Genomic DNA, 27,609 nt, shown 5'->3' with positions numbered 1-27,609 from the left:
GTAGTTGACATGGTCTATCTTGCCTTTATTGTAAGGCTTTTGATACTGTCTCCCATGACCTTCTCATAAACAAAACTATGAAAATGCAACCTAGATGGAGCTAAAATAAGATGAGTGCAATAAAACTAGTTGGAAAACAGTTCCGACAGTCGTTATCAGTGATTCACAGGCTGAAAGGGCTGAGTCAGGCTGAAAGGGCTGAGTCAGGCTGAAAGGGCATAACAAGTGGGGGTTCTCTAGGGATCAGTTCTGGATAAGTTTCAATTCAAAATCTTAATCCATGATTGAGATAATGGCATAGAGAGTACAATTATTAAGTTTGTGCACAGATACAAAAGCTGCACACGTACAAATGGAAAATAACTTCCTTGGAAGGAGTACTGAGGAAAGGAATCTGGGGGTCATAGTGGACCACAAGCTGAATACGAGTACTGTGGAAAGGGATCTAGGTATCCTAGTGGACCACAAGCTGAGTATGCGTGAACAGTGTTAACACCGCTGCAAAAAACCAGAACATAACTCTGGGATGTCCGCTCTACTCTACGCTGATTAGGCCTCAACTGGAGTTTTGTGTCCAGTTCTGGGTGCCACATTTCAGGAAAGATGTGGACAAACTGGAGAGTCCAGAGAAGAGAAAAAAAAAAAAAACATTTAAGGTCTAGGAAACATGACCTATGAGGGAAGTAGCATCTTTTTACAAAAGCTGTTTCTTACAGTCTACATGTATAAATAACTGCTACAGATAGTACAATTCTACACGTTGCAATTTCACATACACTACAGTGCAATAAACTACTACCTGTATGCATTTGCTACATCAGGTAGCAGTTTACTACACTAGTCGTTTCTTACCATGCATGAGGTAGTAGCACATTCCTACGCGGAGCATTTAATACACTATACCTGTAAGTGTTCACACGTTCACAGGCGGTGGGAGCCAACATCGGACTGGCTCCTTTGTTCGGGGGGCCTGACCCTGCGCTGCCCTGGGCATCCCCGATCCACAGGGGCTCCTGTGGGTGCCACAGGTACTCAGGGCTCAGCACCCCGCAGGATCGGGCTTCTCCCTGGGGCGGCCTCTCGGTGGCAGGGGGCTAGGTTATTGTAGGGTCGCCCGAACCGCCTTGCTGCTGGGGCCAGGCCCAGAGGCTCGGGGTGCCGAGAACAGAGCCTGCGGGCGGGAGGGCTGGGGGGGCCCAAGAGGCACCTCCGCTTTCGCTTTCACTTTCACTCTCCGAGGCGCGGCTAAAGCAGGCGGCGGTTCCTCCATCCCGCCGGGCCCGGCAGCAGGTACCGGCGCCGCTCACCCAGCCCCGGCCTTCGCGGAGCGGGTCGCGAGCTGGCTGGTTCGGGGCCCGGGCTCCGGCGGGGCGCTAGCGGAGCCGCCTCGCCTCCCGGGGCGGGGGGACACGAGGCCCGGGCCCAGATGGGGGAGGGGTCCCGGTTCCCTCCCTCTGGCGGCAGCGGGTGAGCGGGCTGAGCTGAGCCGCATTTCACCGCCAAACGCGGGCAGCAGCCAGGGCAGCGTGTCGCTGAGGGGGCTGCGCAGCCCGCCGCCCTGACACCGCCTCTCCTGCGGCCCGGCCCAGGCCGCGCTGCAGCGCCCGCTCCCAGAGAGCGCCCCTCGCCCCTCGCAATGCGCCCCCGCTGCTCCCGCCGACACCCCCCCCGGCACCCCGAGGCTGCACCGCACTGCCAGCCCCGCAGCGCCCCCGAGCACCCCACCACTGCCACCGGGGCACCCCACCATTACACCGCCAGCGCGCTCACCTGGGCACTCCCAACGTCACCTGCTTCACAACTCTGCACCCGCTACAGATCTTAAAACCCACACAACATTGTTTGGGCACCATGCCCCGAAAATAAGCTGAGCAGATGTCAGACTCATGCCAGGAAAGGCCTTCTCACAAATATTCATGCAGGACATTAATATTTTTCATATACAGTTAAAAACTCCAGAAGAAACTGCTTGGCATGAGTCTGCTAAATTATGAAACTACTGATCTCTTTTCTATCAAGAGCCTCATAAATATCTTCATCCCCTTCTATTTGCTCCTTTCAGGGGCTGTATGTCAGGAATAAGAATTGCATTTTCTGTTGTTACTTTTGTTTTTTGTATAATGTTTTGTGGGTTTATGTGTTTATATTCTCTCCCAGTAAATACCACTGCAATTAAAACTTGTTCTCATTTATTTATAAACAGTGAGTATACTGTGGCTTTAAAAATATCAAAGGTTACTGACAGCCTGAAAGGTTTGCCTTCAGAGACATTTTAAATTAAGAGGAATTGAAGGACCATGGCAAGAAAAAGTGTATAAATCTCTTTGCTAATGGAAGTAGACACAGGTGGTTACAGAACGTGAAGGTAGTTTAGGCCTGATCTTGCTGTTGGAGCCACATCTCTTCCAACCCTAATCTTCTATGATTCTATGCCAGAAGTCATTTGGGCTCCACACAGGTCAAAGGTCTGTCCATGTGGATTTGACTGCAGCATGAGGGTCTTATTTTTTTAGATCATAGGCAGTACTCATTGGTGATGTCCATGACATTTACCGCAAAGAAAACTCTTTAATACTAACTGTGTTTTACAAATATTTCTTTTTTAGATTATCATATGTGGAAATCAACATAAGCAAGGCAAGAATGGCAGCCTTATTCTCTATTCTGCCATTTGCAGATAAATCCTCTCTCATGATGATGATAATGATGACGATAGGTGTTTTAAATGTTGCAGTTTCTGTGAATAATGACCACAGTAGCAACAACAGGGAGACAGCTGATGTAGTGTCTGGCAATGGAAGCAAACCGTTTCCTTGGGATAAAATGAGGCTTCCCAAGCATGTCATCCCAGTGCATTATGATCTTCTCCTCCATCCTAATCTTACCACTCTAACTTTTACTGGATTTGCCAGAATAGAGATTACAGTAAACCAACAAACTAGTTCAGTCATCCTGCACAGCAAACACCTGCAAATTACCAGGGCTACCATCCAAAGGAGAATGAGAAATACTCACACTGAAAAAGAAGTGATGGTTTTGGAATACCCACCATTTGAGCAGATTGCCCTCCTGGCAGCTTTTCCACTGCATGTTGGACAAAACTACACTGTTAGCATTGAATATTCTGCAAATCTGTCGGAGAGTTTCCACGGCTTTTATAAAAGCACCTATAGAACTCAGGAAGGAGAAGTGAGGTAATCCTCTTTTCAATTAACATTTGTTTCTGAAGAGTGAACTATACTTGACTTTTTAGGTATAACAGTGCTAAATTGCTGCTTTTAGATTTTATTCTCATTTAATTTCTAATTTCTCTTTTAGAACCTATGCTTTCTTCACTGAGACTTGTGCTTTGTTATAGAGAATTGAATTTATACCAAATCACATTTCAATATTTAATTTGTTGGGACTTTCAGTCCTTTCAGAAAGGAATTGAATTTTGTCATTATGGACCAAATTTAGGGGTCCTTAATGCACCAGAACTCCTATTGATGCCCCTGGAAGTTTTGATGCAAGGAAGAATGGTCCGCTGGTTAGGGTGCTATGGGACTCAGGAGATCAGGTTCCATTCTCAGCTCTGCCACAGACTTCCTGTGTGATCTTGGGCAAGACACTTAGTATCCTGTCTCAGTTTCTCATCTATAAAATGGGGGTATTAGTACTTCTTGGCCTGATAAAGGGGTATTGTGGGTTGTTCAGATACTGCCGAAATGGGGGCCATATAAGTACCTACTTACACAGTGAACATCAAGTTTACCTTTTTGTCTTGCATCAGGGAGGTGGATGTTCTGTATTGATACTGCAATGTATGGGGCATGTTTCAGATTTAGATTTTTTTAATTTCTCTTTGTTTAATTACAGGGTACTTGCATCAACACAGTTTGAGCCAACAGCTGCTCGCATGGCTTTCCCATGTTTTGATGAACCATCCTTCAAAGCCAGATTTTCCATTAAGATTAGGAGAGAACCAAAGCACCTCGCACTATCTAATATGCCAATAGTATGTGGATATTTTTAATGTTACATTTTAGAATTGTTTAGTTTAAGAAAAAGTTAAAGCAGAGCCGAATATCCAGGCAAGAGCAATTCACTTTGATATTAAACTGTTTTACCTTGATGCTCATATGTGTTTTGTTGTTTCTAGTAGTTCTAACATCGAGTTAAAAAGGAAAAATGCATTATCTCCTCATTGGTGGCTGTTTTAAAGTTCATATTTAGGGGATAGTCCTGTGAGATGCTGAGCAGCCTCGCTCCCATGGGAGGCAATGGAAGTTGGGGGCATTCAGCACCTTGTAGGGCATTCAGTACCTTATCTAGCCCATAATTTCATATTTTGTACATGAAACTGGGACCATCTAGACTTTAAAAATTAACCTTCAAGGAAGTTTGGAGGATGGGATAAATAGCATGATGCAGTGTGACATGTATTAACTATGCAGGGAGTTATGCAACTAAATCTTTGTATTGAAATGTACCCTGAGTATCTGCTAACGGTTGCTTTTACTTTTTTTTTAAAGGGACAGAGTCACATTTGTTTGAAAATGCTACTTGTATTATAGCTGCAAGTAGCAGCTAATATTACTATAACTGAAAGTTGCTAGCAAGAAAAAAATATTTTTGGTTTGTTTGCCTGTGCGTTGGATAGCACTTTGTGTCCAGTAGGTTTCACTGTTTCCTCTGTATTGTCAATTTCTTATTTGCTGAAGAGACCCTTATAAACACAAAGGGGAACAGCAAAAAAAACCAAAAAACAAAAAAACAATTAGAAACATTTTTTTTAAAAGAACATATTATATAGAGGGTTCTCTTTCAGAAATTAGAAATTTGAAATTTTGAATGTCATCTTAAAAAGATTTCGAGTTCACTGTGTCTCTTTAAACTGTTTTCCTCTTCCCTGTTTGGCTCTTTTATGCAGCCACGGGACAAACCAATTGACTTTTACAGCAGATAGCAAGGTACTATCAAATGTACAAAGCAAATTGAAAAAAAATTGAGAAATTATTTCTCTAATTTCATTCAGTTTTAAGTATAACAGGCATAGGTAGGGAAAAGTTCATACAAAAGGGTGAGTTTTCCTTTAGTTTAGTTTTGTTTTATTCAGTGACCCTTTAAATAATAGTGATGACATTTAAAAAGCTCCACAAACCTTCTGTTATGAATGTTGTTCCAGTCCACAGAATTATTGTGTGACAAAAGTTGTGCTCTAATTTTAGGTGAAATCTGTGAATGTTGCTAATTGGCTAGTTGAAGACCATTTTGATGTTAGTGTAAAGATGAGCACTTATCTAGTGGCCTTTATTGTTTCGGATTTTAAATCAGTCAGCAAGATGACAACCAGTGGAATTAAGGTAAATTTATCTCATTTTCTACTATCTTGCTTTGTGATAGGAACAATAAAATATTGAAATGGTTTAATTCTAGAGGTCTTGGTTAACTAGATTTACATGTCTGTAGCTGCTATGGGATTGAGCGAGAAGAAAGGAATGGGTTTGTAATTAGATGGACTATTTGAATTATGATTTTAGTAGTTTTATTTGCAGAATCTGTTTGTGTGCTCTCATCTCTGGTCACTTCAAAAAAGGGTTGAGTTTGGCTGGGTAAAATGGGGAAACCTGCATTGCAATTGTACCTGTTTGATGAATAAATAAAAGGGACTGAATCTAAATTCAGTTTAAAAAATTCTTTTAACATTCTTTTAAAAAATTCTTTTAACATTCTTGGCTTTCATGCTTTTCTTACATATTTTAGGATACTTCTGAGGCAGGAAATGTTACATCAAGCAGCTAATTGCGCTCATATTTTTGGGTGATAATTGAAATAAACAAGGCAGAGAACAAATCAGTTTCTATTCTATAAACTACCTATACTCGTATTCAGAAACCTTCCATGCTTGTGTGTTTTAGATATCTGTATATACTGTACCAGACAAGATCAACCAAGCTGATTATGCCTTGGATGCAGCAGTGAAACTTTTAGACTTCTATGAGAATTACTTCAGCATTCCATATCCCTTACCCAAACAGGGTAAGTGTTTTATCATTCATTTTATTTAAGTACCTTATTAAGTTGAGTTTAATAGAACACAAATCATGTAATATAGTTTGTTAGACAGGATCAAGTTTGCAACACATGGAGACCATGTTCATCTGTGCCTCCTGAATTGTCTTGCATGGACTTGGGCATTCATTTTGGGTGGGGGAGGGAACACTTGGCTCTTTGTGTTTCCATGATATCACATAGCCTGTGAAAATATTAACACATTTATAATGTAACATATTGTATGCTGTCTCCTTGTTAACACTGTTGGTTGATATTTCAGGTAGAGAAAATTAATGTGTGAAAAATACTACTTGAAAACATTTCTGCCACTTTGGTTTTTTAGTAATCTCTGTCTTTACGAGGATTAAACCAATCTGTAATCTGCTGAAGGGTCATAATGCAGTGTTACCAGATTTCGGGTGATTCTGTAATTCTATCAATGTACAGCTTGTGTCACTTGTGTTTTCATACGGAACTCTACTTTTCCCTTCTGCAAGCTTCCTCCCAATGGAGCTATCCTGCAGGACCTAGGTTCCCCAGAATCAGATGAACACACACATACACACACATTAACACAGCGTATCTTAGCAGACCGGGTCAATCAGCACTCCCAGGCTGACCCATTATATGTCCCTGGAGTCAGCAGGCTGGGTCAAACAGCACTTCCAAGATGCCACCCTCCTATGCCACAGGTTCAACACGTCCTTATCCCCACTTTCATGGTTACAATTATTCGGGTAATAATCCACTTGATGAGCAAACCCCACAGGATTTTTGGGCGCTGCAGAGATCTTTAGCTTAGGTAAGAGGAGCTTTGCTGCAGCGCAAATGGGGAAGCCAAAAACACACAAGTGAGAGAGGGAGGGAAGGAAGCAACCAGCTTAACCATAAAAGTTACTTATTGCCAGGTAATAACCATACAAGGAGAGCCAAACAAACAAAACAGTTACAATATTAAATCTAGCTTAAATTTTATTACAAAAGTCAGGTTCAGAAAACTTTACCTGATCACACAAGTCAGGGTTAGAAACTATACCTAGAGTACAAAAAAAAACCAGAGTGAGAGAGTTGGGTTCTCACCACTCCATGAAGCTTGAACCGGTCGGGGTTCCCAAGTGGTGGTGGTAGCTGAGAGTCCAGAGTGCTGGAGACAGACCGAGCCCCCAGCATGATCAGTCAGGAGAAGATGAAGCCCCAATGGAACTGATGCAGATTTTGATCCAGACATCAGAACACTTACTTGAGCGTGGGTAGGCGTTTTTTGTAGGAAAAAAACAATGGTTCAAAGGAGAACACTAGATTTATTTATGGGTAAACTGATGGTTCAAGGGAGTATACCAAAGTTGTTTTGTTCAGGCTAGACAATAGGAATGGATCATTCCTGGCGATGAGGGATGTTCCTTCAAGGGAGCTCACAATGCAATTAGGTCAGTATTTTGGATATCAGTAAAGGATTTATTACTAGAATTGGTCTGATTACTACTGAGCTGGGTGTGTAGGGGTGGGTTCATTAATGTCATGGAGCAGAGATCCCCCATCATGCAATGCTTCCCTGCTTTTCTGGTCCCAGAGTTCAGTGCGGTTCTTGCCTTGGAATCTCCGTTCTCCATTCTGTATGCTAATGGAAATGCCTCCCTGTCCCATCTTCTATGCAAATGAGGCTAGGGGAGTTGCCTTAATCCTGTTACTGTTGTCCGCAGGGGTTTAGGTGTGTCTCCCACTGCCTTTTCAGTGCTTTTTGTAAGTCTTTCTTCTGATCGGTTTTGGTTCAAGCAGAAGCTGGGTGGGGGGGTCCTTCATGAGTCAGACAGGCTGAATACTGTGCCCTGGTTCCCCGAGAACACAGAGCCGACAGGAAACAGCAGCCCCTGTCCCTGCAACCATTACTCCAGCCAATGAGATACCACTGCCTTGTTTGTGGCACCTGCTTGAGGAATAGAGCCACTGGATCCATGTGACCTTAGATCCTATGGCCCTCCTCCAGACTTGTCCCTACTATCACTCTCCAAACTGACCTATATGGATGTGGCTGCTGAGATTCCCCTCTGTGGCAAATAAGGATTGCAGAGTCCTTTTCCCACTTTCATAGAATATCAGGGTTGGAAGAGACCTCAGGAGGTCATCTAGTCCCAACCCTTGCTCAATGCTGGACCAATCCCCAACTAAATCATCCCAGCCAGGGCTTTGTCAAGCCTGACCTTAAAAAGTTCAAAGGAAGGAGATTCCACCACCTCCCTAGGTAACGCATTCCAGTGCTTCACCACCCTCCTAGTGAAAAAGTTTTTCCTAATATCCAGCCTAAACCTCCCCCACTGCAACTTGAGACCATTACTCCTTGTTCTGTCATCTGCTACCACTGACAACAGTCTAGATCCATCGTCTTTGGAACCCCCTTTCAGGTAGTTGAAAGCAGCTATCAAATCCCCCCTCATTCTTCTCTTCTGCAGACTAAACAATCCCAGTTCCCTCAGCCTCTCCTCATAAGTCATGTGTTCCAGTCCCCTAATCATTTTTGTTGCCCTCCGCTGGACCTTTTCCAATTTTTTCACATCCTTCTTGTAGTGTGGGGCCCAAAACTGGACACAGTACTCCAGATAAGGCCTCACCAATGTTGAATAGAGGGGAACGACCACATCCCTCGATCTGCTGGCAATGCCCCTACTTATATATACCAAAATGCCATTGTCCTTCTTGGCAACAAGGGCACATTATTGACTCATATCCAGCTTATCATCCACTGTAACCCCTAGGTCCTTTTCTGCAGAACTGCTGCCTAACCATTCAGTCCCTAGTCTGTAGCGGTGTATGGGATTCTTCTCTGCACTCGTCCTTGTTGAACCTCATCCCATTTCTTTTGGCCCAATCCTCTAATTTGTCTAGGGCCCTCTGTATCTTATCCCTACCCTCCAGCGTATCTACCTCTCCTCCCAGTTTAGTGTCATCTGCAAACTTGCTGAGGGTTTGAGGATATTGGACAAAACTGGCCTCAGGACCGACCCTTGGGGCACTCCACTTGATACTGGCTGCCAACTAGACATGGAGCCATTGATCACTACCTGTTGAGCCCGACAATCTAGCAGGCTTTCTATCCACCTTATCGTCCATTCATCCAGCCCATACTTCTTCAACTTGCTGGCAGGAATACTGTGGGAGACCGTGTCAAAAGCTTTGCCAAAGTCAAGGAATAACACGTCCACTGCTTTCCCCTCATCCTCAGAGCCAGTTATCTCATCATAGAAGGCAATTAGATTAGTCAGGCATGACTTGCCCTTGGTGAATCCATGCTGATGGTTCCTGATCACTTTCCTCTCCTCTGAGTGCTTCAGAATTGATTCCTTGAGGACCTACTCCATGATTTTTCCAGGGACTGAGGTGAGGCTGACTGGCCTGTAGTTCCCTGAATCCTCCTTCTTCCCTTTTTTAAAGATGGGCACCATATTAGCCTTTTTCCAGTCGTCCGGGACCTCCCCCGATCGCCATGAGTTTTCAAAGATAATGGCCAATGGCTCTGCAATCACATCTGCCCACTCCTTTAGCACTCTCGGATGCAGCGTATCTGGCCCCATGGGCTTGTGCTCGTCCAGCTTTTTTAAATGGTCCCGAACCACTTCTTTCTCCACAGAGGGCTGGTCACCTCCTCCCCATGCTGTGCTGCCCAGTGCAGTAGTCTGGGAGCTGACCTTGTTCGTGAAGACAGAGGCAAAAAAAGCATTGAGTATATTAGCTTTTTCCACATCCTCTGTCACTAGGTTGCCTCCCTCATTCAGTAAGGGGCCTATACTTTCCTTTACTTTCTTCTTGTTGCTAACATACCTGAAGAAACCCTTCTTGTTACTCTTAACATTTCTTGCTAGCTGCAACTCCAATTGTGATTTGGCCTTCCTGATTTCACTCCTGCATGCCCGAGCAATATTTTTATACTCTTCTCTGGTCATTTGTCCAATCTTCCACTTCTTGTAAGCTTCTTTTTTGTGTTTAAGATCAGTAAGGATTTCACTGTTAAGCCAAGCTGGTCACCTGCCATATTTACTATTCTTTCTACACATCGGGATAGTTTGTCCCTGTAACCTCAATAAGGATTCTTTAAAATACCGTCAGCTCTCCTGGACTCCTTTCCCGCTCATGTTATTCTCCCAAGGGATCCTGCCCATCAGTTCCCTGATGGAGTCAAAGTCTGCTTTTCTGAAGTCCAGGGTCCATATTCTGCTGCTCTCCTTTCTTCCTTGTGTCAAGATCCTGAACTCGACCATCTCATGGTCACTGCCTCCCAGGTTCCCATTCACTTTTGCTTCCCCTACTAATTCTTCCCAGTTTGTGAGCAGCAGGTCAAGAAGAGCTCTGCCCCTAGTTGGTTCCTTGAATGCTTGCACCAGGAAATTGTCCCCTACACTTTCCAAAAACTTTCTGGATTGTCTGTCTGTGCACCGCCGTATTGCTCTCCCAGCAGATATTAGGGTGCTGGAAGTCTCCCATGAGAACCAGGGCCTGCGATCTAGTAACTTCCGTTAGTTGCCGGAAGAAAGCCTCGTCCACCTCATCCCCCCTGATCTGGTGGTCTATAGCAGACTCCCACCACGACATCACCCTTGTTGCTCACACTTCTAAACTTAATCCAGAGACTCTCAGGTTTTTCTGCAATTTCATACCGGAGCTCTGAGCAGTCATACTGCTCTCTTACATACAATGCAACTCCCCACCTTTTCTGCCCTGTCTGTCCTTCCTGAACAGTTTATATCCATCCATGACAGTACTCCAGTCATGTGAGTTATCCCACCAAGTCTCTGTTATTCCAGTCACAGCATAATTCCTTGACTTTGCCACTGCTTTGCTTAAGGCACCTCTACACATCTTTCCAATGGAGCTAATGTTTTATGGGGGACCTGGCATAGTGTCTTCACACCTGGCTGAATTTCGACTAACCAGTGAAACATGAGTGGGTAACAGCCATGTTCTCAAAGTGTCACACTTCAGGTTCATCATTAGATTTGAGATCCAAGGTCAAGCACTCCAACCACCTCCAAAATATCTACATGGCCACACAACACACATCCTGGAGTGCCTTGCTTTGTTGAAAAAAGGATCTTATGTTTAAAAAAGAAATAAAAATTGTAGAAAAGTGGATGAAGTATTTATTCCTTAAAATGTAAGCAGTAATGATTCCATACACTCAGTAAGATGTTCAAAACAAGCTCAGCATTGGCCTATCTTTTTCATTTAAGTTGATGGGAGTTTTTCCCACCCAGTATCAGGTAAAGGAAACTATTAACAAAAAACTGTTGAAAAATACCTAGTTTCCTACTTAGGATAGCTCCTTCTCTGTCTTGCACAATAGAAGGTCCAGAATAAAGTTAACCACTTTCTGTCCTGTGCTGTCATTGCTTGCCACAGATTTTGTGACATGCATCTTGTGTTGAGCTACCCAGAATAGTCTTTCAAGTTAATAGTTTAACTTTTGCCTGATACTTCATATAACTTCAAAATATATAAAATCTGCACTTGAACTACTGAAACTAATGAAAACTATTTCTCTTTATTTTAATAAAAATGTGTTTGATACTGTGTTAAATGGGTGAGAGAGAGAGCACACAGATAAGTGAGTTATTATTATTTATTTTTAGATCTAGCTGCTATTCCTGATTTTCAGTCTGGAGCTATGGAAAACTGGGGACTGACCACATACAGGGAATCTTCTTTGCTATATGACCCTGAAAAGTCCTCTGCATCGGCTAAACTTTGGATTACTATGATAATAGCCCATGAGCTGGCTCATCAGGTAAAGGTTAGGGGAATACCATAGGATCTAAAAGTTTGTTAGTTTGGTTTTATTGGCAATGTGGTACAATACCAAGTCATCCTAGATATTTATACATTGAAAACAAGTTATACATTGAAGTTTATACATTGAAAACAAGTTATTAGACTTATTAGAAACTTTTGAAATAGATTGGCTTTTGAGACTAAAAGGTTCTGAATCATCTATAACTTGATTTTATATTATTTACTGGGCTAACATGATTGCTTCTTTTTTATTTTCTCCAGAGTATTTTAACTGTATTACTCATAAGAAACTTGTGGGTGTAAAAGTGTAATTTCTTGGATACATTTTAATACTGTTTTATATTAGTCACGTTTGATAAGGGAGCCCTAAGTGAGATTAAAGTCCATTTATCATAGACCATTATACAGTGTTTAACTCGTCTTTGTCCTCTGTTAGACAATGACAAAATGAACAAAGAATAAGAAAACTATGACCCATTTACACAGCAATACGAGGAGTGAAAACAAAATGCTTGCTGAGACGACTGATTTGAATGCTTCTTGAGCCTATAGGTGGGCATGAGGACCCATGCCACAGGAACGCATTATAGAGTTGGTGGGTGGTAAACTCATGCTAGGCATCTTTCACACTGCCCCATAAACCCCCAAACTTCTCTCTCCTGGGTCTACATAAATTAGTGAGTGAATTAACTAGTCAACTTAAGACAAGGCTGATAAGCACCTTTTATTATGAGCAATATTTTTTCTTTCAGTGGTTCGGAAACCTAGTTACCATGGAATGGTGGAATGATCTTTGGCTAAATGAAGGATTTGCAAAGTTTATGGAGTATGTGTCAGTCAGTATTACTCATCCAGATCTGAAAGTTGTAAGTGTTAATTACTTTCCCTTTTTTATTTATTTTAAACCATATTTTAAAATGGCTGAGGGTAATTTATTGATGATTTGCAATGGTAAGCTTATTGGGCAGCACACAGATTTGCCCTGAGCTAATTTTGTTGTTTTTATATGTAATTTTTAAAAATTAATGTAATTAGGTTAATCATCTTTTAAGGATTACAAAGTAATTATAACATTGTGTAAATACAGATGATCAAAGCTGATTACAGATTATTCTGATTGCAGTGAAGGTGGGCTACACATACAGCACTGCAGCAGCACAGCTGCACCACTGTAGCTTTTCGTGAAGACACTACCTATACTGTCGGGAGAGCTTCTCCTGTTGGCGTAGTTAATCCACCTCCCAGAGAGGCGTTAGCTGTGTCAATGGAAGAAGCCTTCTCGTCGACATAATACTGTCTACCCTGGGGTTTAGGTTGGTATAACTGCGTTGCTCAGGGGTGTGGCTTTTCCACACCCTTGAGCGACGTAGTTACATCGACGTAAGTCTGTAGTGACGACCAAGCTGGTGTGTTGTATCTTAGAAAGACTCATCCCCCTTTTGGAATGTCTGAATGTAGATGATTTCACATTCTCATTTCACCAGAGATTGCTACTTTGGGCGCGTTCCTACAAAGACATATGGGCGTGATCCAAAACCCAGTAAAATCAGTGGGAGTCTTTCCATTGACTTTCCTGGGCTTTAGGATAAGCCCCATCTGTGCAATTTTATTCATATAAGTAGTTTCACTGACATCAATTTATGTTAATAAGTCTGTGCAGCATTTTGCACATTGCAATAGCTTTATAATGGGCGATTGCAATCTCTAAATGAGATGTATTTTGTTTTAAAATAATGCATTTACTACAAGTGCTGGAATAAAAAGAAGATGTTTTTGTTTTCTTTGTACTGTCTGAAAGTCACATGGAAGAATTCTAAAACAAGTGTAAATATTTTCATCTTCAGTTTGGTTTGCTGTTACATCTGTATTTAATAGTCCTTGAATAAAAAAAACATTTTTTTCTCCTATTAGGAAGATTATTTTTTAGGCAAGTGTTTTGATGCCATGGAGGTGGATGCATTAAATTCCTCACATCCTGTGTCTACTCCTGTGGAAGATCCAGCTCAAATTCAAGAAATGTTCGATGATGTTTCCTATGAAAAGGTAAATTGTGTAACTATTTTTCCTTACACTTTTGTTTCAGTGAATATTGTTCATGAAGCTTGCTTCGAACTAGACATTGGGGGTGACACTGGATTTCACTCTAACGAAGATAGATGGCATCTCTGCCATTACTGTAAACATACCTCATTCATGACTTGTATGATTTCTGCTGTTTCACTTATGAAACTCTCTTAGGCAGAAACTGAATTGTGGGCTCAGTTCCCCACCTATAAAATGAACATCATAATATTCCCTTTATCTGTCTTGTTTAGATTTTAAGCTCTGTGGGGTAAATATTGTCTCTTGCTGTGTGATTGTGCAATGTGTAGGACAGTGGGGCTCCAACCTCAGCTGAGGTTTCTAGGCATTATCATAACTCTAATAATAGACTTAACTTGCTTAGCCAAAGCTCCCTTTGAAAGCAGTGGTGGTGAAAGCCAAAGTACTATATTAGTACATAAGGTTATGTCAGGTGATGCTTTAATCCAAGAGCACTATGAATTTAGAGTTAACTGCTAATGCTATTAACAATAATATTGATTTTAAAAAAATTAAAATATATCAGACTTTATATTTTATGATCTAAAGATTAGTTTTGTAAATTTTTTATCATTTCCTTTGCAGGGAGCTTGTATTCTAAATATGTTAAGGGATTACTTGAATGCAGATGTGTTTAAAGCTGGTCTTGTACAATATCTGCGGAAGTACAGCTATCAGAATACAAAAAATGAAGATCTATGGAACAGTCTGGCACATGTAAGTATTTCTTGGGGGGGGGGGGAGAGGGGGGGAGTGACGGGTTTGGTCACAGAGACCCCCTTGGGACTGTCACCTGACCTGCTGAAACTACCTCTGAGCCTGTTTTCCCTGCCAGGTTGGGACTCCAGAACCCTGTCTTGTTAAGCCAGACACGCTACTTTGCTGCAGCACAGACCCAGGGTCTGAACCACACCCCCAAAGCTGCAGACTTTAATCAAAACTGCTCAGCAAGTTTCCTATCTCCAGCACCTAGACATCCAGCTCCCAGTGGGATCCAAACCCCAAATAAATCCGTTTCACTTTGTATAAAGCGTATACAGTGTAAACTCATAAACTGTCCTCCCTCTATAACACTGATATGCACAGCTGTTTGCTCCCCCAGGTATTAATCACTTACTCTGGGTTTAATAATAAACAAAAGTGATTTTTATTAAGTATAAAAAGTAGGATTTAAGTGGTTTCAAATAATAACAGACAGAACAAAGTAAGTTACCAAGCAAAATAAAACAAAACACCCAAGCCTAACACATTTAAGAAACTGAATACAGGTAAATCCCCCTCAGAGATGTTCCAATAAGCTTCTTTCACAGACTAGACTCCTCTTTAGGCTGGGCCCAATCCTTTCTCCTGGTACAGACCTTGTTAGTTCCAGCTCAGGTGGTAACTCGGGGATTTCTCATGACTGGCAGCCCCATTTGTTCTGTTCACCCCCTTTTATAGCTTTGGCACAAGGCGGGAATCTTTTGTCTCTCTCGGTCCCCACCCCTCCTTCTAAATGACAAAGCACCAGGTTTAAGATGGATTCCAGTGCCAGATGACATGATCACTTGTCCTGTGAGACTTCATTACCCACTGGCTGGCACCCACCTATACAGGAAGGCTTACAAGTAAACAGAGCCATTTACAACCAGTTGTCCTAGTTAATGGGAGCCATCATGATTCCAAGCCACCATTAATGGCCCACACTTTGCATAGTTACAAGAGGACTTCAGAGTAATACTTCATATTTCTAGCCTCAGATACAAGAATGATACATTTGTACAAATAGGATGAACACACTCAGTAGATTATAAGCTTTGTAATGATACCTTACAAGAGACCTTTTGCATAAAGCGTATTCCATTTACATTACGTTTACACTCATAAGCATATTTCCATAAAACATATGGAGTGCAACATCACAGGGGGTTGTACCCAAGTATTTCCCTGTGAATAACCACCATCCAGCCTCATATATTACTGAACAGAATAATCACTGTGAGCTGCATTAATTATTCAGAATTGTAAAATTAAAGTTAAATATTTAATTTTTTCAGACTTGTCCTCTGGGTGATACCCAGGAAAGCCAACTACAAGGTGATGGCTTTTGCACCAGAAACCAGCAAACATCTTCAAGTGCAGTAAGCTTCTATTTTCCTACTTATTGATAGTTATAAGTCTTCTGTGTTACTGTACACTAACATTTAATTCTTCAGTTTTCATCATGTTTAAAATTAGTATACTCCCTGCCTGAGAGTGTGAAACTATTGTGCTCAGAACCCTACTTGTGAGAATATAAGTTCATTGGATACTGCTGGAAGCCTGGACTTTATATTACTGTTGAAAATTTTCCTTGGGTTTTACCTGTTGAATATGTGCTTGCTTGAACAAAAATCTATCCCCTAAAGAGCCCAATACTGATTGGTGCATTATATGGCTGTTACTGGTATTAATCATAAGCATCAAAAGGTTATTCTGTCCACCATAAGGTGAAGGAGTCACAATGATATCCCAGGCCCCAATCCAAACTTCACTATGTAAGTCCTGTAAACTTGTTTTTTCGATCAATGGTTGGTAGCTCTTGTGAAGTTGCCACTCACTCATCTTTGCGTCCTTGCCAGTATATTTCATCCTCACTCTGTTCTTATGTATTTTGTTTTTGCCTCATATAAATCAGCACTGGACCAGGAGGGAGATTCTTGATGTGACAACAATGATGAACACTTGGACATTACAAAAGGGTTTTCCACTAGTAACTGCCACAGTAAAAGGAAAGAATGTCCATCTGCAGCAAGAGCACTATATGAAGGGATCAGATTCTTCTCCATCAACAGGGTAATAGAAAATGAGCACGTGATGCTCTCCATCATAGTCTAGGCAAACTGGAAAATCCACTGGTGACAGTCTATTCTGCATAGTAGTAACTGTTATTGCTGTTCTTAAAGGAACAAAAATTACATTTTGGCATTGCTTATTTGAAAATCGGTATAGTGTTAAGAAGCTATAACTGAGGTCCATAATAATTAGTCCACAGAAATAAAAGTGTCTTATATCGGAGCTTTCTGGGGTATTCTTCTGCTAAGTTAAGATTGGGGTAGAATACTGTCGCAAGAGGATGGCCATGTTTTGTCTCAGCCATGAGAGTAATGAAGCCTGCGTAAGTCTCCCTACAGCAGGGGTGGGCAAACTTTTTGTCCTGAGGGCCATATCGGGTTTCCAAAATTGTATGGAGGGTCGGTTAGGGGAGGCCCAGCCCCCACCTCCTATCTGACCCCCCCGCTTCTCGCCCCCTGACGGCTCCCCTGGGACTCCTGCCCCATCCAACCCGCCTGTCCCCTGACGGCCCTCCACTCTTGCCCCATCCACCATCCCCAGTCCCCTGACCACCCCCGGATTCCCCACCCCTGACTGCCCCCCCTGGAACCCCTGCCCCATCCAACCCCCCTGTTCCCCGCCCTCTGACCTCCACCCCCAAACTCCCCTGCCCTCTATCCAACCCCCCCTGCCCCCTCACTGCGCTGCCTGGAGCACGGGTGGCTGGTGGCGCTACAGCCGCGCCGCCCAGAGCACCGGCTCAGGCCGCGGCTCTGCAACGGCACTGCCCGGCCGCCCAGAGCGTTGCCCCAGCGACACAGGGCGCTGAGGCTGCGGGGGAGGGGGAACAGCAGGGGAGGGGCCGAGGACTATCCTCCCAGGCCAGGAGCTCAGGGGCTGGGCAGGAGGGTCCCGCGGGCCGTAGTTTGCCCACCTCTGCCCTACACCATGAATCTTACCTCCACATACTCCCAAGAAGAGTTTCAGAGTCAGTCACTTCCGACTCTTTGTCCCCAACATAGCAGCGTAGCTCACTACTCAAATATAGGTCCAACCTTCTCTACAGTAGCTATTGCAATTAAATATTCTGTCACTAAAATAACCATTTTTACATTGCAATAGGTACTTGTGGCATGTTCCATTAACGTACATTACTAGTAAATCTGACACCGTGCAAAGATTTTTGCTGACAACTAAAACAGGTAACATCCTTTAAAGTGATTAGTCCATTTGAAGGATTAGCTACAGTGCTTGCAAAGTTTAGCCATTTTAGCTCTACAGCTATTTTGTGGGGGCGGGGGGAAAGGGTGGATGAAACTGGTAGTTCTACCTTTTATTTTTGTTATCACAGATCTAATTTCAATAATGCTTTTAAAAAAGAGAATGCCAGGTTTTGGCAGATGAGATATAAAACAGCTGAATTATATATAACCTGCTGGAAAAATTGGATTTTGTAGTGAAAATGTTGACAGACTCCTATAACAACATTACTGAGCTATCTCTCTTAACGTATTCAGAAACTATAGCATCTCTTCCTTTAATCGCTGAAAAAGAGACCAAGACCAGCATTAGCTATTGTACCAGGATTATTTTTTGTCCAAATTTAATGTATGAAATGGACTGTGCAAGTGCTGGGCTCTTCATCCATTATGTGGTCGTCTTATCAGATAATGTTTTAATCAATAAGAGAGAATGGAGTTATAATTTTATTTTGTTTGCAGATGTCCTCATCCTCCCAGAAGAGGTTGAATGGATAAAATTCAATGTGGGAATGAATGGTTATTACATTGTGCACTATGAAGATGATGGATGGGATGCTCTGATTAGCCTTTTAAAAGAAAACCATACAGCAATTAGCAGCAATGATAGAGCAAGTCTCATTAACAATGTATTCCAGCTTGTGAGGTAAGGCACACTGTATGAGTCTTAAAAAGACAAATGATACAATTCAGATTGTGTGCCACTAATGCAGAAAACATTTATTCTTGTATAATTTGTTGTTATTAAATCCTTTTAATGGAGAGGGGATCAGATTCTGATCTTGTTTACAGCAATGCAAATCTGGAATGTCTCCATTGACTTCAGGGGAGTCATGTAACTGAGGACATACACTGGCCCTGAGAACATAACCATTATGATCAAAACACTGTCTCTGATACTGTGTAAATCAGTGGATTCCAGCAGCACTGATCTGCTCCCTTTTGAAAATTAGGATTAGAACAAGATTTTCAATTAAACCTAAAATTTGGTGTCTTAAATCAGTCTCTTATGGGCAGTGGTTCACTTTTCACAACCCCATCACTTCAACTTAGTTTGCACTCTGGAGGTGCTTGTGTGTGACCACTACCTTAGATATGGAACCATTTCCTGTCGCAGGTCGAGTGTTTGGCATGGCTGTGCAAGGATTTCAAGAGCTTTTGTAGGCTGAGTATCAGATACCAGAAGGTTTCATGTCTTATGTGGTTTGTCGGCCACATTTGTCTTTCAGGAGTTTGTTTCTAGGCTTTTCCATTTGTGTGATGATAACTTCAGGATTCTAAAAGAATTAAGTAGAAATTAGCTCATTTAATATTATTTATAATGTTCTCTCTCTTTTTCTCTCTCAGCATTGGAAAACTATCAATTTCTAAAGCTCTTGATTTATCTTTGTATTTGAAACTTGAATCCCAAATTATGCCTGTATTCCAAGGTATGAATGAGCTGATTCCTATGTACAAGCTCATGGAGAAAAGGGACATGGATGATGTAGAAAATCAGTTAAAGGTAAGACGGAAAGCACCTAAAACTGGCTAACACTAAAATAGCGGTTATACCCTGTATGCACACCTTTAAAAAATACAAGTATTGGTAGCAAGCCAGTAGAGTGGAGTGGGGTTTTTTTATTTTATTTTATTTAAAACCCAAATTTAAACTATTTATTTTTCAGTCACAGTTTTTTCTTTATGGCCTCTGGTTCTGTATTCATTTCCTGGCGGAAGGCAGGGAGTAGGTGGGGAAGTTGCCATCATGGTGATCTGTAGAGCTGTGACCTGGAAGCGGTGTTCTACCACAGGTTATCCTGGGAGCCCCATCAGTCCAGTGATGAGCTGCCAAAATCTTAACAACGGGTTCCCTCCTCACCCCACGAGGGGGTTATTGCCAACCCCCACCCCCAGGACCCCTGCCCTGTCCCCTGACTGCCCCAGAACCGGGCAGGAGGGTCTCGTGGGCCACCGTAGTGGGTACCCACCCCACCTCTAAGAGCCAGAGGCACCTGCCAGGGGGGTGAGGTGGGGAGTCCTGGAGGTGCTTACCTGGTGCAGCTCCCAGGAAGCATCCGGCAGGTCCCTCTGGCTCCTAGGGGCGGGGGAGTATAGCTGGGGGGAGCAGGGGGAGCGGCCGCTCCCCCACTGATCACATCAAAAGTGGCGCCTTAGGCGCCGACTCCCTGGGTGCTCTGGGGCTGGAGAACCCCCGGGGAAAATATGGTGGGTGCAGAGCACCACTAGCAGCTCCCCGCCCAGCACCCGGCCCCAGCTCACCTCCACTCCTCCTCCTCCCCTGAACACACCGCCCCGCTCTGCTTCTCTGCCCCCTCCCCCGGCTTCCCGCGAATCAGCTGTTTGGTGGGAAGCCGGGGAGGGCAGAGAAGCAGGCGGCAGCTTCCCGCTCAGGCCGAGGGTGGCTGAGGTGAGCTGGGGTGGGGAGCGGTTCCCCTGCACGCCCCCCGGGTTACCTGCTGCGGCGTGGGCAGCCCTCCTCGCGCCCCCCCCCAGCTTACCTCCACCTCCCTAGGCCTGAGCGGGAAGCCGCGGCCTGCATCTCAGCCCGCCCCGGCTTCCTGTGCAAACAGCTGATTAGCTGGAAGCCTGGGGGGGCGGAGAAGCAGAGCGGGAGATGCGTTCAGGGGAGGAGGCGGAGCGGAGGTGAGCTGGACCAGGGGTGGGGTGGGGAGCTGCCAGTGGGTGCTCTGCACCCACCAAATTTTCCCCTTAGGTGCTCCAGGGCTGAAGCACCCATGGAGTTGGCGCCTAACGCGCCACTCTTGGCCGGTTAAATTTAGAAGCCCTTTTAGAACCGGTTGTCCCTCGCGGGACAACTGGTTCTAAAAGGGCTTCTAAATTTAACAATCGATTCTAGCGAACCGGTGCGAATCGGCTCCACCTCACCACTGCATCGGTCCTTATTGCTTTCTCCCTCTCACCAGAGGAGAAAGGGCTTATTTTTGCAGCGGCAATAAGAGAGAAAGGAGGTACCAGGGGGGAAGGCACTTGACAAGATGAAATGTCAACTGCAGATAAACAGACAAAAAGCTGGGAAAGAGAAGATGAGCCTTTGCCAGCCTGAGAATCCCTGGAGTAGGACTGCTGCCAGGAGTGAGTTCCTTTCCCTGGTGGCTGCATGTTTTTCTACTGTCCCAGTATCCTGTCTGTCCTGCTACCCTGCTCTGTTTGTCAGATTAGTACTTCCAGACCCTGCTTTCAACTCAGCCAGGAAGGCAAGGGCTGTGAAATTAGAAGTAAGATTGTAAAATAAGCAAGAAATGTGTGTTTACAAAAAATTGGGGTGTTTAAAAATCTTATTCTTTCCTCTAAGTATAGTTCTAGAGAAAATGAGATAGGTAGAGCGTTCAGAGCCAGTCCTTGCAGAATGTTGAGATGCAATAGCTTGAATTATTGTTTGGTATTATAATTATACATTAAAAGGCGATGCTGTAGCAATTATGATTTATATTATTTAGGAAGGATGTAATTTCTTTCTAATTTGCTTGTTCCAGAATTTGCTAAGTTAACTTTACTAAACCAAATTCACCCCGGGATAGCACTGTCTGCACTGGAGTTACACCAGGGATGGATTTGGCCCATTAATTTTACACAAAGCACTGAGTTGAATGCACTAGGTCCTATGGAGTGTAGGCCCCAATCCTGTAATCAGATTCACATGGGTGAACCTTTACATCCATGGAGATCCCCACTATATTTGGGCTGCTTTTGTATGGGGGATGCCAGCCACCTGCCTGCATGTACAGAGAGGGGACAATTGAATGGTGGCTGCCCAGGGGATCCGTCCACATTGGTGTAGGATCAAGGTCATAGTTGGTAGAGTAGTTGAACACTGAAATTACTTGTCATCCCATTATATTTAAAACTGATGCATTAAAATAACTGATTGTTGGTATGGCACAAAAACCTGATTTTCAGAGAGACAGACGTGAACAGCTAATAAGTTTAATTTTTGCTAAATGTTGGTAAAATTTGTAAAATGAAAATATTTTAAAAGTGACATGGGTTTGAAGATTTATTGGAGGATTTAACCAAAGGTAAGTGGATTAGATGTTGATTTAAATTACCAGTGCCAACAATAGTAGAAGTAATGCATTTGAAGAGGCAGTATTTATACTTAAGTGTGTTAAATAGAATCTTTTTATTATTAAATTGTTTTAGGGGTACATAGTAAATCTGTTTAAAGACCTAATTGACAAACAGTCCTGGAATGATGAGGGCTCAGTGTCTGAAAGAATGCTTCGCAGTTCCCTACTTCTGTTTGCGTGTGCGCGCAAGTACCAACCGTGTGTGGACAAAGCAGAAGAATATTTTATGAAATGGAAGGAATCCAATGGAACTTTACGGTCTGTTTTCATAGTAAATTCAGTAGAGGTGAAGGATGAATTAACGTTTTCCCTTTTGATTTAGTATCGGTAAACTGATCTATTAATAAAGCAGGTTTCAGAGGAACAGCCGTGTTAGTCTGTATTCGCAAAAAGAAAAGGAGTACTTGTGGCACCTTAGAGACTAACCAATTTATTTGAGCATGAGCTTTCGTGAGCTACAGATGTGAAAACATCTGATGAAGTGAGCTGTAGCTCACGAAAGCTCATGCTCAAATAAATTGGTTAGTCTCTAAGGTGCCACAAGTACTCCTTTTCTTATTAATAAAGCAGCTGCTCATATTTCAGTCCTTTCAGGGACCCAAATATTAACCTTTTTTAGTACTTTCTCATCTCAGACTCCAGACTCCCAATTCCCTCTGGACTTGACAGCTATTGTGTATTCATTGATGGCTTATATATCACCTTGTACTTTGGAACTTGATTTACTAAAGGTGAAAGGGAAAATGGAAATTAGAGTTGTGCCCCTTTGTTTTGCTTTTTTATGATGGAGAAAGAAGGTCTGAAGGGTTTTATTTTACACTATATACTTTCAGGTCACCTGCTACTCACTAACATTTTGGATACAGGCCATCTTTGTTAAAGATTCAGTTTCTCCACCCCTTAATTTAACGAGTCAGAGTTCACAGTAAACATGCTGAGATACCACCAGCAGATCATCTAGCAAAACCAGCATTCCTGATCTTTCCATTGTGAAAAACACCCAAATAATGAAACAAGCCCAAATTAAAAAAAAAAAAAAAAGCTTTTGCTAGCCATCTTTGGGAGAGGGCTTGTTGACCAGGACACCTCTTTAAGAAAGTGACATAAGTTCTGTAACTCTTACATAGGTAACATGACTACTGTTTAAACATCTCTGAATGACTAATATCTCTTAATAGAACTCTTCCTTGGCAAAACAGGATCTGCTCTGGAATGAGGCTTGAACCTGGGTCTTCTAGGTTCAAAGTAGCGTGTGTTGCCTACTGAGTATCATTAACAGTAAATACCAGGATACTTTTAGACTGAAGGCAAACTCCTCCTCTGGCAACACTTAAGAATCCCTAATAGGGACAGAAGGAGAAAAATTAAAGACCTAATTCACCCTTTTGTTACACCAGAATGATTCCCTGGTGTAATGGAATGGTGAATCAGAATGGAAATATCCATCATAATGGAAATATGAAGCAGAGTATAACTTGGTGTCCAATTTGTTGCAGTTTGCCCAATGATGTTAAAACTGCAGTATATGCTGTTGGAGCCCAGACAATCGAAGGTTGGGACTTCCTTTTTAGTAAATACAGGCTGCCTTGGTTCAGCACTGAGAGAAATCAGATTGAAGTTGCTCTCAGTATTAGCAGAAATAAGGACAAACTTCAGTGGTGAGTAATATACTGTTTTATGAAGGAAGTGTTTGTATGGGAGTGGAGAGGGAGGAACCAAACTTAGGAGCTACAGCAATGAGCGCTTTTGCAGCATCTTCAATGCACAGCATTATAAAATGCCTTATAAAAGAAGGGGAAGTTGCAGTTTAAAACTTGACACCAGAGGCTGGTGTGTACGCACGTTTGCATTTTCAGCTGTCAATTGGAGAAAGGCAGAAACAAGTGACTATTTAGGCACTTGATTACCTTTTGCATGTAAAGTTACTGTAATTGCAGTATGCCTATATATTTCTTATGCATGCAAGGTGGGACTGACTCTTAAAAACATTGTCCCTCAGTGTTTTGAGAGAGCTTCAGACACAGTAGATAAATGCCCTCTCTCCTTTTAGCATCATGGGAGGAAAGGAACATTTAGAAATGTTATTGCTACCATTTCTGCCACGGATTTGCATTGTGAAACTGAGCTAGTCATTTAACTGCGTTGATGCTACCAAGAGACACTCACATTTTTTTTATGAATAGGGCCTCAGTTTCCCTATCTGCAAAAAGGGGATGATACTTATCTATCTCTCAGGACAACTAAGGTTCACATTAATGTCGAGATCCTGGGATGAAGGATGCGGTTCAAGTTCAAAGCATTATGTTGATTTTATTCTACATTTCCTGTAATGGAGATAATCTTAGTAACTTTCATGATGAACTTCATGGGACTAGGGTGATGCAAGTGGCTCAGAAGTCTTTTGCTAAAGCAAATTTTATCTTAAAAAAGTAAAATTTAAAGTAGGACAGTTATAGTGATTAGCCAAGGTGTTAAGAAGTGCAGTTTTAACAAAGTAACCCATCCGTCATCTCTGCCTAACAGTCTAGTTACCTTTTCCATTTCCATCCTCATTGGGTTTTTTAGGATAATGGATCAAAGTTTGTTTGGTGATGTAGTAAAAACTCAGGATCTTCCACATATTATTGTGTATGTTGCTAAAAACCCATCTGGCTATCATCTAGCATGGACATTTTTGAAGGAAAACTGGAATAAATTTGTACAAAAGTAAGTTGCACAGATTGTTTTACTCAGACCCTTATGCTAGCTATATTTGACATCGATTTCTCCATTTTAAATTAAATCATCCATTTAATAAATCCTTGGTAATTGGTTTTTGGCTTTTTTGCTAGGTTTGAACTTGGCTCACCTTCTATAGCCCACATGGTAATTGGCGTGACAAATCAATATTCTACAAGGGAACAGCTTGCAGAGGTGAAGTGTCTTACTTTCAGATCATGCATTCTGGCTGGGGTTTTCAGAGCTGCCTAAGGGAGCTGGAGACGAACTTCCTTAGACTCCTTTGGAAACACCAGAGTCTGTTTTATGTGCAGAAGTGGCTTTATGAAGATGATAGGTATAACCTGTGATTAAGCCTAAGGATCGTGCAAATATTGGAAGTTAGTAAACATTGAAGTAGTACATAGCTCCCCTGAAGCTATACAAATGCTATACAAGTTGTGAGTTTGAGGACCCTAAGCATAGCAGTATGTGCCAATAGCAAGGGAAAGAATGGCCCTGTAGTTATAACACTGGGTGAGGGTCAGGTGTCTGTTGCCTGCTCTGACACAGAGTTCTTGTGTGTCCTTAAGCAAATCACTTAATGCCTCTGGGTCTCAGGTTTTCAGCTGAAAAGTGGCAATAGCACTTCCCACCCTCACAGGAATGTTGTGAAGATACTGTACATATTAATGCTTGTGAGGTACTGGATACTAAGATGAGCACCATGGCAGAGTGTATAAATAAAATTGGTCAGGCTAAACTTGATAGAAGTGGTACAGAAATGACAAGCCTTCCTAGATGGGGGAAGAGATATACTGTGCACTAACCAATCTAAGTGCTCTGCAACCTATACAACAAGCACAGACAGCTCTCCTGTACATGGAAGTGGGATGCAGCCATAGTTTTATTTGCTGATTCCATAATTTTAAACTGCATCCCATTCCTCCACAAATATCAAAAGCCCCAGATACCTTGTACGCAGCTGCCAAAACCTTCATTGAAAGCCTCCATTTTAAATCTAAATGGAGCTTCCCCACTACAATGCTACAGAATCCAAGGAACTTGCTGCAGAATTTAGGTCTTGCTTGCAGCAGACGACACATGGCCTTCAATATGATTTTAATGTAGGATCAAGCAGAGCTCATGTTTTCAAACAAACATGAATATATTCAATAAATGACAAAATGACTTGTTTTCCCACAGTAACTTTGCAAAGAATGACTTATCACATCAGAATAATAAGGAAAGTCTTATAGTGACCTCTAGTAGCATTTGTCTGTCATTAATACTAGCTTGTACCATAGACTACCTTTCCCCTCGGCGGTTGGGACTCTCCCTTAAAACACTAGCTGGGAAGTAGTCGTTGGCTGTGGAAGGCCTGACAACAGGGCTCCTTCACTGTGATGTGGGGAACACCAGAGCTGAGAGCTACCACAGGGGTTTCCATGCTGAGCCCCCAGCCTCCTGTTGACTTTGCTGTAGATTGTAGTTAAAAAAAGCTTCTAAAAATGATCCACTGTTGCTTACGCTGCTGCCGCTGCTCTCAGCTGGTTTAACTGAGATGGTATTAAAAAAATAGTGGTTGTTGTCTTAGCTGCCTTGTCAACACGAGGTGCCTCAGTGTGGCAGAGTGCTGGTTTTACCCAGGGTGTGAAGTTTTTTAGAAAACTGCTGTCATGTAGACAGTCACAGTAGTCAAGAGACTTACTCTAGGTCACACTGGAAACCTGGAGTTTTTTGCCATTAAACCTGTGCACTAGTTACTCGACTTCACTGCCTCTTAATCATGCATCAACTGTTAATTCTAATTTTTTCTGATAGGTAAAAGAATTCTTCAATTCTCTGGAGGAAAAAAGTTCACAGCTTCGCTGTGTCCAACAAGCTATAGAAACCATCGAAGAAAATATACGATGGATGGACATAAACTTCGAAAAAATCAAAATATGGTTACAAAATAACATGTGAAGGATTTATTATTGCATCTGGCTTTGAATATTTGAATGTAAATTACAAAACATAGTGAAAATTTCAAAAAATCTGAAGCTTTTTTGTTGTTTTTGGGTGAGGAGATTTACTTAGAGGTGATGACATGGGCCCCATTCTGTTCCTTTGCATGAGATTGGCTATCGATTTCAATAGGAGCAAGATAGGGCTCTCTATATGCACACCTTCAATCCAATAATAAACCATCATCCACAATTTTTGAGCAATTTTTGGCCTGTGTAAACTGGAATTCTAATTTTTGAATTCTAAAAAATGGATTTACTATTCTATTTTGAGGAAAAACTAATTGTGAAATGACAGAAAATGGATGAGTCCACAACTGAACTATAAATGGAACACTCCACATATGAGATGGCATAGAAGTTTGTATCCCCTTGCCAAACCCTAGGTATGACTAGTAATTTCTGCTCAGGGTAGCCCAGCACTGGAATATTTATAGGTATGCTAGTTTAACATGGAGATGATTTCTGAGTACCTACTTTTTACCTGTATTTTGTGAATCTGCAGTCAGTCCATCAAAATAATTTATGTAAGACACCATGAGGAATTTAATCCTTTCCTATATCAAGGTGTACAGTATTAGAGTGTATATTGCAACTATAATTAAGATTAATACACTTCAAAAGTAGAAGTGATAAGAAGTGCAGTTGAATAACTTATTTTTCCCATACCTCCTCTTTTTATAATTACATTGCTATTGCTTCATGAGAACATTTTTTTTATTATGCCTTATTTGACTGTGGAAAGTGAATTGCTCGCTTACCTTTATATTAAATCTTATACTCCTTTTTAATATAGAATTACTTTAGAGTAATAATGAAAGTGAATCTGAAAGTAATGAGTGAATCTGAAAGTTTAACAGGATC

The 27,609-nt window shown here is 42.2% G+C and overlaps 2 protein-coding genes across 11 annotated transcripts in view; one reads left to right on the top strand and one right to left on the bottom strand.

Moving 5' to 3' along the window:
• Positions 1 to 1,918, bottom strand: part of LOC140911468 (endoplasmic reticulum aminopeptidase 2) — a 50,867-nt gene extending 48,949 nt beyond the window's left edge. For 3 of the 5 annotated variants that reach the window (XM_078852819.1, XM_073344569.2, XM_078852822.1), the window contains exon 1: positions 904 to 1,565. The gene's annotated coding sequence lies outside the window, so the exon portion shown is untranslated. Of the gene's footprint in view, positions 1 to 903; positions 1,569 to 1,770 lie in introns of those variants that run through there. The other 2 variants (XM_078852820.1, XM_073344570.2) reach the window with 2 other exon arrangements.
• On the top strand, positions 920 to 27,025 carry ERAP1 (endoplasmic reticulum aminopeptidase 1). 6 transcript variants are annotated; one of them, XM_073344554.2, is made up of 19 exons: positions 920 to 1,028; positions 2,607 to 3,194; positions 3,859 to 3,997; positions 5,211 to 5,345; positions 5,901 to 6,021; positions 11,655 to 11,809; positions 12,567 to 12,680; positions 13,726 to 13,857; positions 14,482 to 14,613; positions 15,933 to 16,016; positions 16,553 to 16,710; positions 17,812 to 17,891; positions 18,411 to 18,594; positions 19,296 to 19,452; positions 22,113 to 22,297; positions 23,536 to 23,697; positions 24,605 to 24,745; positions 24,871 to 24,952; positions 26,561 to 27,025. In XM_073344554.2, the coding sequence occupies exons 2-19, from the start codon at positions 2,644 to 2,646 to the stop codon at positions 26,702 to 26,704; spliced, it is 2,856 nt and encodes a 951-aa protein (XP_073200655.2). In that variant the 5' UTR covers positions 920 to 1,028; positions 2,607 to 2,643; the 3' UTR covers positions 26,705 to 27,025. The 6 variants fall into 6 exon arrangements, with proteins under 6 accessions (XP_073200655.2, XP_073200653.2, XP_073200658.2 ...); XM_073344552.2 differs by lacking the exon at positions 920 to 1,028 and adding an exon at positions 1,190 to 1,290; XM_073344551.2 differs by lacking the exon at positions 920 to 1,028 and adding an exon at positions 1,361 to 1,467.
• Positions 27,026 to 27,609: the final 584 nt, after the last annotated feature.

The sequence above is a fragment of the Lepidochelys kempii genome, chromosome 5 (genome assembly GCF_965140285.1).
Source record: "Lepidochelys kempii isolate rLepKem1 chromosome 5, rLepKem1.hap1, whole genome shotgun sequence".
Taxonomy (NCBI): domain Eukaryota; kingdom Metazoa; phylum Chordata; order Testudines; family Cheloniidae; genus Lepidochelys; species Lepidochelys kempii.
Note: the sequence above shows the minus strand (reverse complement) of the source record. Positions and strands in the feature narration are given on the sequence as shown.

Coding starts and splice junctions, on each gene's coding strand:
- ERAP1 (XM_073344551.2), top strand. CDS start 1,427: ATGGGGGAGGGGTCCCGGTTCCCTCCCTCTGGCGGCAGCGG. Junction 11,810..12,566: donor CCCATGAGCTGGCTCATCAG/GTAAAGGTTAGG, acceptor TTTTTCTTTCAG/TGGTTCGGAAACCTAGTTAC. Junction 18,595..19,295: donor AATGTATTCCAGCTTGTGAG/GTAAGGCACACT, acceptor TTTCTCTCTCAG/CATTGGAAAACTATCAATTT.